The 13,836-nt window shown below is 32.1% G+C and overlaps 1 protein-coding gene across 21 annotated transcripts in view; it reads right to left on the bottom strand.

The window, feature by feature from the left end:
* Positions 1-13,836, bottom strand: part of adgrb3 (adhesion G protein-coupled receptor B3) — a 397,331-nt gene that overhangs the window by 99,645 nt on the left and 283,850 nt on the right. For all 21 annotated transcript variants that reach the window (XM_087279664.1, XM_087279661.1, XM_087279662.1 and 18 more), the window contains one exon: positions 5,480-5,626. In XM_087279664.1, coding sequence (XP_087135790.1) covers positions 5,480-5,626 — 147 coding nt within the window. The remainder of the gene's footprint in view (positions 1-5,479; positions 5,627-13,836) is intronic.

Genomic DNA, 13,836 nt, shown 5'->3' with positions numbered 1-13,836 from the left:
TCAAGCTGAAAAAATAAAAACACTTTATGAAAAGCTAAAAAGCCCAAAATCTTAAACTGAAGAAAAAACACACTTCATGAAAAGCTCCAACTCTCTAAATTCACAGATGCATGAAAAATCAGTATTTATTCCTCCAGTGTCCCGCTTTAATACCTTCCTTTTCCATGTGCAAATCTTTTAATACAAAGCAAATGAAACAGATTTATTTTTTCAAAGCTCCAGGAATTAATTAACCTCCAAACCTGCAAAATACTCACTGGCAATATCAGCTATCTTGCCAAACAAAATTACCGACAGCTAATCCATCATAAATTTTCTGCCAATAATGAATCAAGGGCTAGATTAGACTATACCAGCAAGGTTATTGATAACTAAAAGGCAAAGGTCTTTTCTGCCGACAGGAAGGCTAATCTGGGTTCAAACAGCTCGGTACAGCCCTCCAGTCAAGCAGAAGGCGAGCTGGAGTGAGTTATGTATTAAATCAATCCTTCATTACTTCCCTCTGATACACTTCAGATAAGACTGATCACCCTAATTAAGTAAATAGTGTGGTGCGCTGGAGCTCAGCTCTCTTTTACTATCATTGTTTGAGAGGATCCGGCGAGTGCTGTGTCATCTGAATTGATGTGGTCGACCGAGTGCAGTCTCCTCTAAAACAGCCAAATAGCAAGCGGTTGACATATAATCTTGTAATCTGAAAGCGATCTCATTAAACGGTCACACCATGTCACCACGTTGAAATTTGAACTGAAGTTACGGGCAAATCCTATTTGCAAATGAAGTACGGGATATACATCCATAGGCCGCATGTGATCTATAGCTGAATAACCATATGGATGGATGATTACTGCCTACTGGTGAGTGCAGAAGGCTGGCCCATATCTATCAGCTGATAACTATTGATAACGCCCATTCAATGGAGTGATAACATTCGAATTGGCTGATTTGTTACAGAATAAGCTCCAACAGAGTGATAAAAACCCAACTTGGTTAACTGTTCAAATTTAAATTTACATTAAAACCCATGTGAAATCAAAACGAAAGTTTATGGGTCATCAATATGTTTGTCTTAAAGTAATATATAATCTAGGGGGCTCCAAAACAGTAACATAATTTACATGTAGAGGACATAAACATTCAAACCTTTAGGCTTGTCTTTTCTGGCAAAATTTTAAAAATCAAATATTTAACATGTCCTGCACCCCCCAAGACACAGACCACAAAACATCAGACCCAGTACAATTACAAAATGAGTAAGTTGAATGCTGTATTAAATGCTGAGAAACGATGAGTCACACTCTGGGCTCTATTTTGACGGTCCATGCGCAGAGCGCAAAACGCAGGGCGCAAACGCTTTCAGGGTGTGTCAGGACGCGTTTTTGCTAATTTAAGGATGGGAAATCTGCCTTGCGCCGTGCGCATTCGCTATTTACAGGACGCAAAGTAAGTGGAAAAAATTAGCATTTCACAAGCAAACAGTTAACAGGTAACAGTTTTTTTTAACAGAAAACTGGTAAACAGAGCATCTACTGCGTGAGAATGAGAGATTATGGAACTACTTTCACATTCGCTCTTGGATAGGGAAACCTTTACGCACAGACATTAATTAGCCTATAAATAATTAATTTTGTTTGTTAAGCGCAAATATTCGTTTCAAATATTCGTTTCAAAACTATTTCTAAATTCAGTTCTAATTTCCAGCAAACGAATAAATGAATAATAATAACAAAATGTGGTCAAAAACCTGAGTTATATCCTAAAACACATGCTGTGCCCCATATGGTCTAAAACCTGACAGGTGGGCAAATCTAAGCTTGTTTTAAATAAAAACAAATATAAATATGGATATAATAAATAATACTGCTAATAATAATAACATTATACAAAAGCAAATTGTTATGAATGAACTGAAAAAGCCTCCCGAGATGAAGAAGACATAAAAGCAGTGGTTTTTCATATTTATGTAGACTAGAAAATAATATGTTTTGTAATATTTTAATCCTTTATATTTATATCCTATATCTATTCTTATTATATCCTATATATATATCCTTAATATTAAAATTTTTTCATATGTAAAGATATTTGCCTATTGCTCTCTTGTGCGTATTAAGCAGTGCATAAGCGAGGCGCAACTCTGCGCCGGAGTTTAGACCGGGTTTGTTTTGGTCTAATGAAAAATCTATTATAGTTTCTCAAAATAGCAACGCGCCAGCGGTCCGCCTCAGAACGCCTTCCTTTTTAGACCAGAACGCCTATGGGCGCACAAATGAGCGGTAATGCATTTGCTATTTAAACAGCGTAGCGCAACGCCTCAAAACAACTCTTGCGCCAAGCTGAAACTACCAAAAGACTATTGCGCTGCGCCTTGCACCACACTGCGCCGGGTGTATGATAGGGCCGTCTGTTTTAGAGTGTGGCTGTCATGAATAATGATGTGTTTGATCTCTTATTGGCACAGTTGTGATATAAACATGATCCTATCAGTGGCGTTGCGAGGAAGGGGGGGGGGGGACTTAAGCCCCTGATGTATTGTCAAAAGCCCCGGATCTTTTGGAATATGTTGCACTTAAGTAAAAATAAGTTGTATAACGTGTATTTTGTTATCTAAGTACCTAAAATGAACACATACATCACGCGCATTCCCCTTAATGCAGCGTTTGTGTCGGGTAATTAAACAGTCAGATGTTCAGCAGTAACTGTTTTTACCAGCAGGTGGGAGTGGCACTGTTGTCACATGGTGTTAAAAAATCCAGATACTGGACTGTCATCATTCATTCATTATTTTGAGGAGCTGAAGATGATGGGGTAATAATACAACTGTTTTGCAAAACTGAATAGTTCTAACTACTAATGAAGCTTAATATTTGTTTTCAAAGTATAAAATATGTGTAGTTTTGGTGAAATAAAATAACTGTAATCAATAAAATGTGCGTCATATAAATGTAAATACATGCGAATCAGTCAGAAAAACGTAAATTGTACTAGCTTTCTAGATTTGATATAGATATCTATTTATCTAGATATGATATAGCCAGTTACATCTGGTTCTGTAATAGTTATATCACATTGAGTTCATGCATCTACCATATTATTTTATAACTCTACTGTAACATGCTATGTTAGTAAGTATCGGATTATAAATCGACTTTCCTATGAAAATACCTAAGATGGCTGGAAGAACACATATAAACCATTTATTGTTGCAGTCGTGGAAATGATCAGTTAAATACTTTTTATGTTTATTCAGGTCTTATTTATCCAGCCATAGCTGGATTCTTTCATCCATATTAGGGATTTCCTGGAATGTTCTACTACGTTTGTGAGGAATATATGGAATTTCTGCTCAAGTGTGAGAGAAACAGGCATTACATGCATTTAAAGTGCTAAAATGCCCACATCAACCTATTTTAAGGGAAAACTGAAAAAAAAAAAAAATCAGTAAACATATTTCTAGCATATAGATCTTTATTTAATTTTTTTTTTTACTATTTTTATTTACAATTGTTATTAAGTAAAATAGTAGCCCATTGAATATCAATATTTTGTTAGTACTGAATTTAGAAATTCCAATATCTGGACAACACTACACCTTAGTTAAGCACTCTGTCCAAATGAATATGCTTGTAGCTTTGTATCACATTGGATAACAACTTACATTATAAAATAAATCAGAATTTTAGATTTGAAGACATGCAGAAAATTACTTTTTCGAAAAACAAACATTTTTCAAAAAAACAAACATTCTAATACGTAGGAAAACAAGCAAATCAGGAGGATATAGGAGGCTCAAGAGGTACAGTATGATATGGCTCATAACAGTCTAGTAAATGAGAAGTGGGTTAATTTATCAATGTTTTTTTTCCTTTGGTGTCACAGAGCTTCACAGTTTATTGTTAAAGGACTGTCAACTCAAAAACCCTTTATTTATCATTAAAACTTATCCCCTTGACCCTAGCAACGCCCCTGGATCCTATTGGCTGTTTTGAAAAGGGGGAGGGGCTACTATGTCAAACATTGAAAAAAAAATCAATCAGTTCATATGACCTTTAACTTTATTATATTCCGCTTGAAAATTAAACAATTATCAAAGACCTACAATATTTTTTTTAATGTAGGTTCTTTGATGAAATGTACCATTTTGGATCAAATTTGTTTTACAAATGTTAATGAATTTACACTGTAAAAAATAGTTTTTTTTTTACCTGTTTATTACAGGTTCCGTATTTAGTAATTCATGGATGTTTTCAGCTTATTTCCAGTTGGGAATTGCATTATGGGACCTTTATCTCTGCTCTATCTATTTTTGATAGTGTGTGACTTTTATTAACCTTTTTTTTTTGTATTTTGCAACAATATAATGTATTAGAAATGAAGTCTGCAAAATAACAAGCTGCAGCCTATAACCAGGTTTTTGTAATGTAATTTACAACACAAACATAGACGATATATCACTCCAAACTAAGGTAAGAAAATTAAATGTCAATAAAAAAAGTCACTTTTTTAATCGTTTCAACTTTAAAAGCTGTTGGTGAAAATATCAAGGCCCTATAATGCAACTCAAAAGCAAAAATAAATGGAAAAAAATCCACAAATAACAAAATATGGAAAATTGTTTATTTAAAGTCTTGACTTTGATGCTACTTTAATAACTCCAGTGCAAATATGATGTCGAAAATATGGATGAAATATAGGAGCGTAACAGATATAATTATGAAAAAAAAGAAAACTTATGACCCAGAATTATTAACATATTTTAAAGAACAAGTGATCATACACAATTCTACAATATTTGAAATTATTTCTCTGTCTTTAACAAAATGATATATTAACAAATAGGTGGTTTGAAGGATAGATACATATCTAATACCATATAATAGAGTATATAGTACATATATAGATATATGTATATAGTATATAATCCATATATAGATTAGCATTTTGTGGCTGCACAGTGATCCATAAATAAACTATTTTAGTATGTCATCACTTAATTCTTGTTAATAAATATGCCTGACTTGTTACAAATATCCCTGACAAGATTTGTTGGGACTATTATAACACTGAATAACATAAATAATAGTAAAATCTGTCTGTTTTTGGTTTGTCTCAGACATGACATTTGTTAAAATCAGTTTTAGTGTGCAGTACATGATGTATTTTAATATCCTGTGAAAAGCTGTCATTTTAATTTGTCCTATCAATGACTTGCTTTGAAAATGTTTTATTTCACATAGTAAAAAGCTTCATCTCAGATGTCATCTCTAAAGCTGTTCATTAATGTAATTTAGGCTCTGCAAAAATAACAAAGGTCTACACCAACTAAATTTTATCCTGGATTAAAACATGTGGTTTCAGATTCACTACTTTCCAGAACAAAACATAATGCTGAAACATGTTTAATGAAAGCTGTCTGTCACAATCTGGTTAGCATAGCCTCGCTGTATTTGACATGAGATGTACAGCACAGTACAGTTACCTGCTGCCTGGGGTACAAAGAGTCCTTTAGGAATGACGACTTTGTCTTCTGAGTTTCTGGCCCAGTCAACCATCCCTTTCCGGCCCTTCATGGGGAAATTAATGTCTGTCATCACAGATACTGCAGGCAGCCTCTGTATGCTGGTAACTAATAATAATCACAATAATAAAAGAAAAAAGAAGAAGCATAACTTAGTACAAATCAACATCCAAGGTTTATGACAAAACATACATAACTACATTAATATTGTTGAATAATCAAATCTATTTATTTAATTTAATGTCATTTTCCTTTTTTCTCAACTATTCAGGTTTTATCAACGAAATACACATATTTTCTGAATTTAAATTAGAGTTTAACTAAATTTAATTCTGAATTTAACTGGATTATTATATGAAATGATTAAATGAACTTACAGAATATTAAATAGTTTACATAGAAAAGAAAATAATATTGAATGTAGTATATAGGAATGTAAATTGTGTTTCATCGCAATATGATCCGATAACAGTTATATAATATTATGGTACGATACTATAATATTTGCAAACACCTTGAAAAAAACACTGTTGCCTTTTATTGACTAACAAATGATAATTGACATTTAAAATGTATTCTGAGTATCACAACAATATCTACACATTACAGCATATGCTTATTGATTTTACAGCAGCCTGTTGCATCAACACATAATATTTCTTAATATTCAACTGAAATACATTCATAACAATGCATTGTTACACCACTAGAACTACAGCAGATTTAAAAAAAATAAATGTAAACTAGAAACAATACAGTAAATCCTACATTCCCATGAATTTCCAATTCAAATGACAATTCCACATCAGCTTTCATAAACTAAATAAACCAACACAATCTCACGGCAATTCGTAACTTTCTGATTTAGTGGCTAATTCGTATGAATTCATAGATCTAATTCGTACAATTTAGTACAACTTGCTCATTCCCCAATGACGGTTGGGTTTAGGGATGGGGTTAGGTGCCACGCCTCCTTTTTAAAATCATAAAATTTTGTACAACTGAACTCATACGAATTCATACGAATTAGCCACTAAACTGGCAAAACGTAAAATACTTATGTTTTCTCGTGAGATCAGGCTGAAATAAACATATTTTTCTGAATTCAAAACAATAATAATAAAAAAGACATTGCAAAAACCTTCAAATGAATTGTTTGATTAAGTGGTTAATTGAATATGAAGAACAAAGGAGTTAAATGCATATAGAAATGAAATAATAGTATAGTTATGAAGTAAACAGTAATAGTAAATGAAAAAGTAAATGAACACTCAAAAATAACTTGTTGGATAAACTCTATTTAATTAAGTGCTGGATTTCCATCCAATAAATTTGTTTAGCACTAACTAAAAAAAAAAAAATTAAAAACTATTTACACATTTAAATTCAACTGATTTGGTCTAAAATGATTTTTTCAAATAAAAGTTTAAATACATTTGTATTTTTACTTGACTTAAACGCTTAATATCATGTATGTCTATTATGTACTTTTTTTGAGTGAATGTAATATATAGGAATGAAAGTAGTATGTTTCATCACAATATACACGGAATACAGCATACTGATTGGTTCTGCAGTAGACTGTGTTGCATCAATACATAATATTGCTTAATGTTTGACTAATATACAAATCCATAACAATTCATTCACATCTAGATCTAAAAACACATTTTAAAAATAAATCTAAATAAGAAACAATACAGTAAATCCCACATTCGCCATGAATTGTCAGTTCAAACGACATTTGCACATACGGTCTGCAACCTCAATTTCAAATCCAACATTTGATTTAAATTAACAAAACCTTTTAAAGTTTAGCTATATAACACACACAGTTCCTTCCGCAAACAAACAACTCTGACCTCAAAAAGTACAAAATAGTATGTTATTACATATAAAGTGAGAAAAATAATTATTGAATGTGTCACCATTTTTCTCAGAAAACATATTTCTAAAGATGCCGTTGACTTGTAATTTTCTCCGGATGTTGTTAACAACCAAAGAAATCCATATATGTAAAGTAAACAAATCTAATTAGTTTACAAATTAAGTTATATGTAATAAAATAAAATGATGTATGGGGAAAACGTATTGAACACATAAAAAAGAGAGATGTAGAAAGGCAGGGAAAGCCCAGACAGCAGCTGAAATCTCGCAGTAGTTACCCATCAACATAGAAGACATTGTAAATTAATATCAGCAGCTTCAGTCCAACATCTACATTAGCAGGATGATGAAGATGAACTCAGACTGGACATTTGAGCAAGACAATGATCCAAAACACAGCCAATCATCTGACTTGAATCCAATAGAAAATTCAAATTATTATTATTTTTTGTTTTGTTTAATTTTTATGTTTGTTTTGTTTGAGTTCTTACCCAAACTTGGTTCAGTTCCACGTCAACAGCTCCTTTAGAAATACTACTTCCAGTAAAAATCATGACGTGCTCATTACTTATTTTTCCCCGCTGTATATTTTGTCTGTAATATATGCATTACCTGGCAACCATTTTATGAAGACAATAAACCTCCGGTTTTCCTGCAAATTATTGCTTCATTAATTGTCCATGACTGGTCTTTGGAGCAGAAAAGAGAATTGGCAGGTAGTGAGCGTCGAGGTGTAGGTGTGTGTGTGGAACCAGCAGCTGTGTGTGTGTGTGTGTGTGTGTGTGTGTGTGTGTGTGTGTGTGTGTGTGCATTAGTCACAGGAACTCATAGGGTGGAAGTAAAGAAAGGTGGGTGAAGCTGCTGACACGTTCAGCTCTGAAACAGCAGGACTTCACAGGCCCTTTAGTGATCTTTACCTCCATACAGGCCACTTGACTCCCAGAAGCAGCACTGCTTTATTTATCGGCTGTCTAAATTTGGATGTTACTTATGAACCAGGTTGTAAATTATAAAGCAATAATAATAATAATAATAATAATAATAATAATAATAATTATTATTATTATTATTATTATTATTATTATTATTATTATTATTATTATTATTATTATAGAATGGATCGTGAAAGACTTTCAGAATTTCAGCATTGGGTTTACTAAAGGTGCATTGAAGGAATCTGAATTCCTTTGGCATTGCCTGATTGAACTCTTGACCCAGTCATTTTATTATGCAGCTTCATTGTCGGTGTTTATACAACTGTGCTATCAATCTACCTATACTCACCCACCCACCCACCATCTATCCTTCCATCCATCCATCCGTCCGTCCGTCCGTCCGTCTGTCTGTCTGTGTTGGTCTGTCTGTCTGTCTGTCTGTCTGTCTGTCTGTCGGTCGGTCGGTCGGTCGGTCTGTCTGTCTGTCTGTCTGTCTGTCTGTCTGTCTGTCTGTCTGTCTGTCTGTCTGTCGGTCGGTCGGTCTGTCTGTCTGTCTGTTTGTCTATCTGTTTGTCTGTCTATTGTTCTTTTTACCTTTGTATTTATTTAAATCTTAATCTTTGTTATATTTTAAATAAAGTAAATTTATTCAGTAAATATATTTAAATTTATCAGAAACATTTATCATTTTCATTTAGTTAAGTAGAGGAATAAAGCAATAAAAAATAATAATAAAATAAAATTTAAATGAAAGCCAAATACAATAATACAATACAATAAAACAGTATCCATCTCAATAATAGGACACTAGCTGAAGCAATTATTTTTTATGATATATTAGATTTAATTAGTTTGATTCCTTTATAATACAATATCATATCACACACAATTCATTTACAAAATGTTTTTACTGAAAAGCAGTGAAAGTCATATTTGCAAAAAAATATTAAACAATTCAATCCTTATTTTTGACATCAGCTTTGTCAAATCCCTTTGCATTTTGAGTTAAATTAAACATCATCTTAACCAAAGTCTGCTCTCTTTGATTAAAAGAACAAAGCGATGCTGCCTGCCCGAGCCAACTGAAAATAATCATCGTAAGATATTGCAGCATCATTTCCAGCCAAATTTATAGCACATTCTTGACACCACAATAAATACCTTCTGTCAACACGGCACACTGTTGCATCCGCTTTTAACCAAATAACCTTGATTGCAGAGGCTCCTTTTTCCTTGTGAGTATAAACAATGACTTTGTCTTAGTTGCAGCTCTTTAAAGCTGAAATTAGATTTTTTTATGTGTTTAATGGACATTGATTTGTGTGCATTGATTTGCTCAGATGAGTTGAGAGACCCGGTTATCTTCTCCAGTAAACAGACTAACCTTCGCATTTAAGCGAGATTGCACCGTCATTTTTATTTATTTATTTTTTTGACCTGGCAGAAATAGTATCTTCCTCTTTTTGATGTTGTATCTCAGTTTCATTTAGAGCTTTGGAAGATCACTCTGAAACACATTATTGAAGCACAGATTGTCTGAGACTTTCAATTTTATAATCCATTTATATTAAAAGAATAGCAAAATAACTTGTAAAAGACTTTTAGAAGTGTTTTCTAAGGATGGCATTCAAGATTCCAGAAGCGTTTCTGATTCAACTCTTGACCCTGTAATTTCATCATGCAGCTTTAATATCAGCGTTTATATAAAACTGTGCTTTCAATTCTTTTAAAAACAAGCCAAAGTGTTTAAACCATATTAGTTTAAGATTTATAGGTGATTCTCTATTAAAAGTTTCTTTTGAAAAAGTAATGCATTCAGAGTTCATCAGATCGAGCATGCACGTTTTATTACGTTAAGTAAATAAGGTAAGAACATTAGTAATAATGTATTATTAGTAAACTATATTGTTGTTGTATATAAAATCATAATTTCTGCTGGTGGCACGGTGGCTCAGGGGTTAGCACAAGAAGGTTGCTGGTTCGAGTCCCAGCTTGGTCAGTTGGTATTTCTGTGTGGAGTTTGCATGTTCTCCCTGTGTTTGTGTGGGTTTTCTCTGGGTACTCTGATTTCCCCCTCAGTCCAAAGACATGCACTATAAGTGAATTGAATAAACTAAATTGGCAGTAGTGTATGAGTGTGTGTAAGAGTGTTTCCCAGTACTTGTTGTTGCTGGAATGGCATCTGGTGCGTAAAACATGAACCGGAATAGTTGCCGGTTCATTCCGCTGTGGCGACTTCTGAAACTCACGACTAAGCTGAAGGAAAATGAATGAATGAATGAATAAATGAATACACTTCAGCACTTCTTGCTGCTTCTGCTAACTATGAGACATTTCTTATTTTTATTAGTTCAGTGTGAACTAGTGAAATATCTTAATCAAAACAAAACCTGTAAACTTGAAAATATTAAATAAATGAACTGTGCATATTCATTCATTCATTTTTTTTTTTTGGCTCAGTCCCTTTATTAATCAGGGGTCGCCACAGCGGGATGAACCACCAACTTATCCAGCATATGTGTCTAGCTGTAACCCAACACCGGGTAACACCCATACACTCTTGCATTTACACACATACACTACGGCCAATTTATTTTTTTCAATTCACCTATAGCGCATGTCTTTGGACTGTGGGGGAAACCGGAGCACCAGAAGGAAACCCACTAAATATTTATAAAAAACAAGATAAGTTAACTTAACAATTCAGTTACAATGGTATTGTTAAGTTGACCTAACATATTTTTATATTTATGTACATACTTCATTTATTCATCATTTTTAATTTTAAGGGTCTTTTTTGTTTTTATTAAAATAAACTAATTGGGTTAATAATCTTTAAATAAAATTAACTGTTTTCTACAATGTCAAAAAATCTTACATTTTTAATAAAATGTAAAATGAAAACTAAAATGAAGCAAATAAAAATTCAAACAATAAAATAAAACAGAATCTCCATGATGATACAATAACATTGATGTGCATATGTTAATTAAATTCTGAAAATATGAGGTACAATGAAGCCATTAGTTAGTTTATTTAAAAATAAATGAGTAAACCTGTTACCCTAAAATTATTAAATGTGCATAATTATAAAAAAGTTAAGTAAACTTAATACAATTAATACAATTATAATAGTATTGTTAAGTTGACCTAAATTATTTTTAATAATTATGCACATAGTTAATTTAATTCATTATTTTATGTTTAATTTTAAGAATATTTTTGTTTCTATTAAAATAAACTAATTGGGATAACCTTTTAAAATAAATTAAACTAACTTTTTTTCTACAGTGTAAAAAAAAACTTCATTTTTAAATAAAAAATGAAAAGCTAAAATCAAACAAATTAAAACTAAGGATAATTAATAAAAGAATGCAATAAAATTAAACAGAATCTCCGTAACACTATAATAAAATTTTTTTAAGAAAATTATTCTGTTCATCAAGGCAGCATTTTTTAAATGCAAAAAAAGTTAAATTGTTAAATATTTATTAAAATCTAAAAAAACTGCATTCTTGATAAATAATTACACCAGTCATTATTGCTTTTATTTATATTACTAATAATAATAATAATAATAATAATAATAATAAATTTATTATTATTATTATTATTATTATTACTATTATTGTCATTATTATTAATAATAATACAATTAGAGTGAATTCTAAATGATCATGTGACTCTAAAGACTGGAGTATTGACGCTGAAGATCTTTAAAATCTCTGGAAAAACTTATTAAATTAAATTATAAACTATTTTTGAACAGTTATTTTATAGTGCAATAACATTTCACAAATGTACAATCTGAACTGTATTTTTTGAAATAAATGCAGCCTTGGTGAGCAGGAGAAGCTTATTTCCAAACATTTAAAAATCCTACTGACCCCAAACTTTTGGCTGACAGTGTACATATAAATATATAATTTTATTTTTAAAAAATAACATGATGATTATTGTATTTGGTTACAAACGCTTGATTTGACAGTGATTTGTGTACATGATTTGCTCTGATGAGTTTAGAGACCCTGTCGCCTGCTCCAGTAAACAGCCTAACCTCCGCATTTAACCGAGATTGCACTGAAGTCATTTGACGTGGCAGAAATGGCCTGCTATTCCTCTGTAGGATCTAGTCATTAAGCTCATTAGTTACAGGTGGGCGCAGGTGCCGATGCCTCCTGGCTGGCTCCCTGAGGACTGTTGCCCACCGCGGCGCAGAAAAACACCAAATGAAGGAACTCACACACACACGGAAACACACTCAATAAATCACTGCTGCGGGAGATGATTAGAACCTGCTCTTCAGCCTGTTTGATCTGCAGCCTCTTCTCGCTTTTTAATTTGTTTGTTTATTTTGCTGTTGGAAATGTGCTGTATACTGAAAATAAACACTCTACTTATGATTGCATAATATTTGTGTAAAATGTACTTCAGTCGTCTTTATGTACAGCTTCAAAAAGCCATTTATTACAGTCTTTTTTTTATGTAAAACTGCAAATTAGTAAACAAAAATATGCATTTCAGACAGAAATTATATTATATATTTTTGCCACATAAATGACATAATTTAACACTAGAAATTCATGATTCAGTCATGTTGACCGCTTTTAATTAACATTGAGATTCAAAAATTAATTTGAGGTTCAATATTGATTTTTTCAAGATGAGGTTCTTTTAGTTTATTTTTACGGTTTGCATTATGGGACTATGAAAAAGCACCTCAACTTAAAATACCCGGCAGGCAATCCAAAGTGCACATATCTCACAGTTTGCTATGGCAATGTTTTCATCATTAACTTTATAATACCTCCAGACTGCAAACATACTCGCGGTTTCCGCATGAAGCTGCTTTCGTGTTTGTGTTTACATATATACAGTTGAAGTCAGAATTAATAAACCCCTTTGATTTTTGATTTTTTCAGATATTTCCCAAATGATGTTTAACTGAGCAAGGACATTTTCACAGTATGTCTGAATTTTTTTTTTTTTTTGTTCTGGAGAAAATCAGATTTGTTTTATTTTGGCAAGAATAAAAGCAGCTATTATCTTTTTAAACACAATTTAAAGGTTAAAATTATTAGCCCCTTTAAGCTATATCTTTTTTTAATAGTCTACAGAATAAACCACCGTAATACAATAACTTGAATAATTACCCTATCCTGCCTAGTTAACCTAATTAACCTAGTTAAGCCTTTAAGTTTCACTTTAAGCTGTAAAGAAGGGTCTTGAAAAATATCTAGACAAATAATATTCATAATGGCAAAGATAAAATGTATAGTTATTCAAACTATTATGTTTAGAAATGTGTTAAAAAAATCTTCTCTTCATTAAACAGAAATTGGGAAAATTTGAAAATTGGAATAAACAAGGAGCAGAATAATTCAGGGGGGCTAATGATTCTGACTTCAGTTGTATTTATATTCATTTATTTAATTTATTTTTTGGCTTCCCTTTACCAATCTGGGGTCACCACAGCGGAAAGAACCGCCAACTCAC

The sequence above is a fragment of the Danio rerio genome, chromosome 13, assembly GCF_052040795.2.
Source record: "Danio rerio strain M-AB ecotype USA chromosome 13, GRCz13ab, whole genome shotgun sequence".
Classification (NCBI taxonomy): domain Eukaryota; kingdom Metazoa; phylum Chordata; class Actinopteri; order Cypriniformes; family Danionidae; genus Danio; species Danio rerio.
Note: the sequence above shows the minus strand (reverse complement) of the source record. Positions and strands in the feature narration are given on the sequence as shown.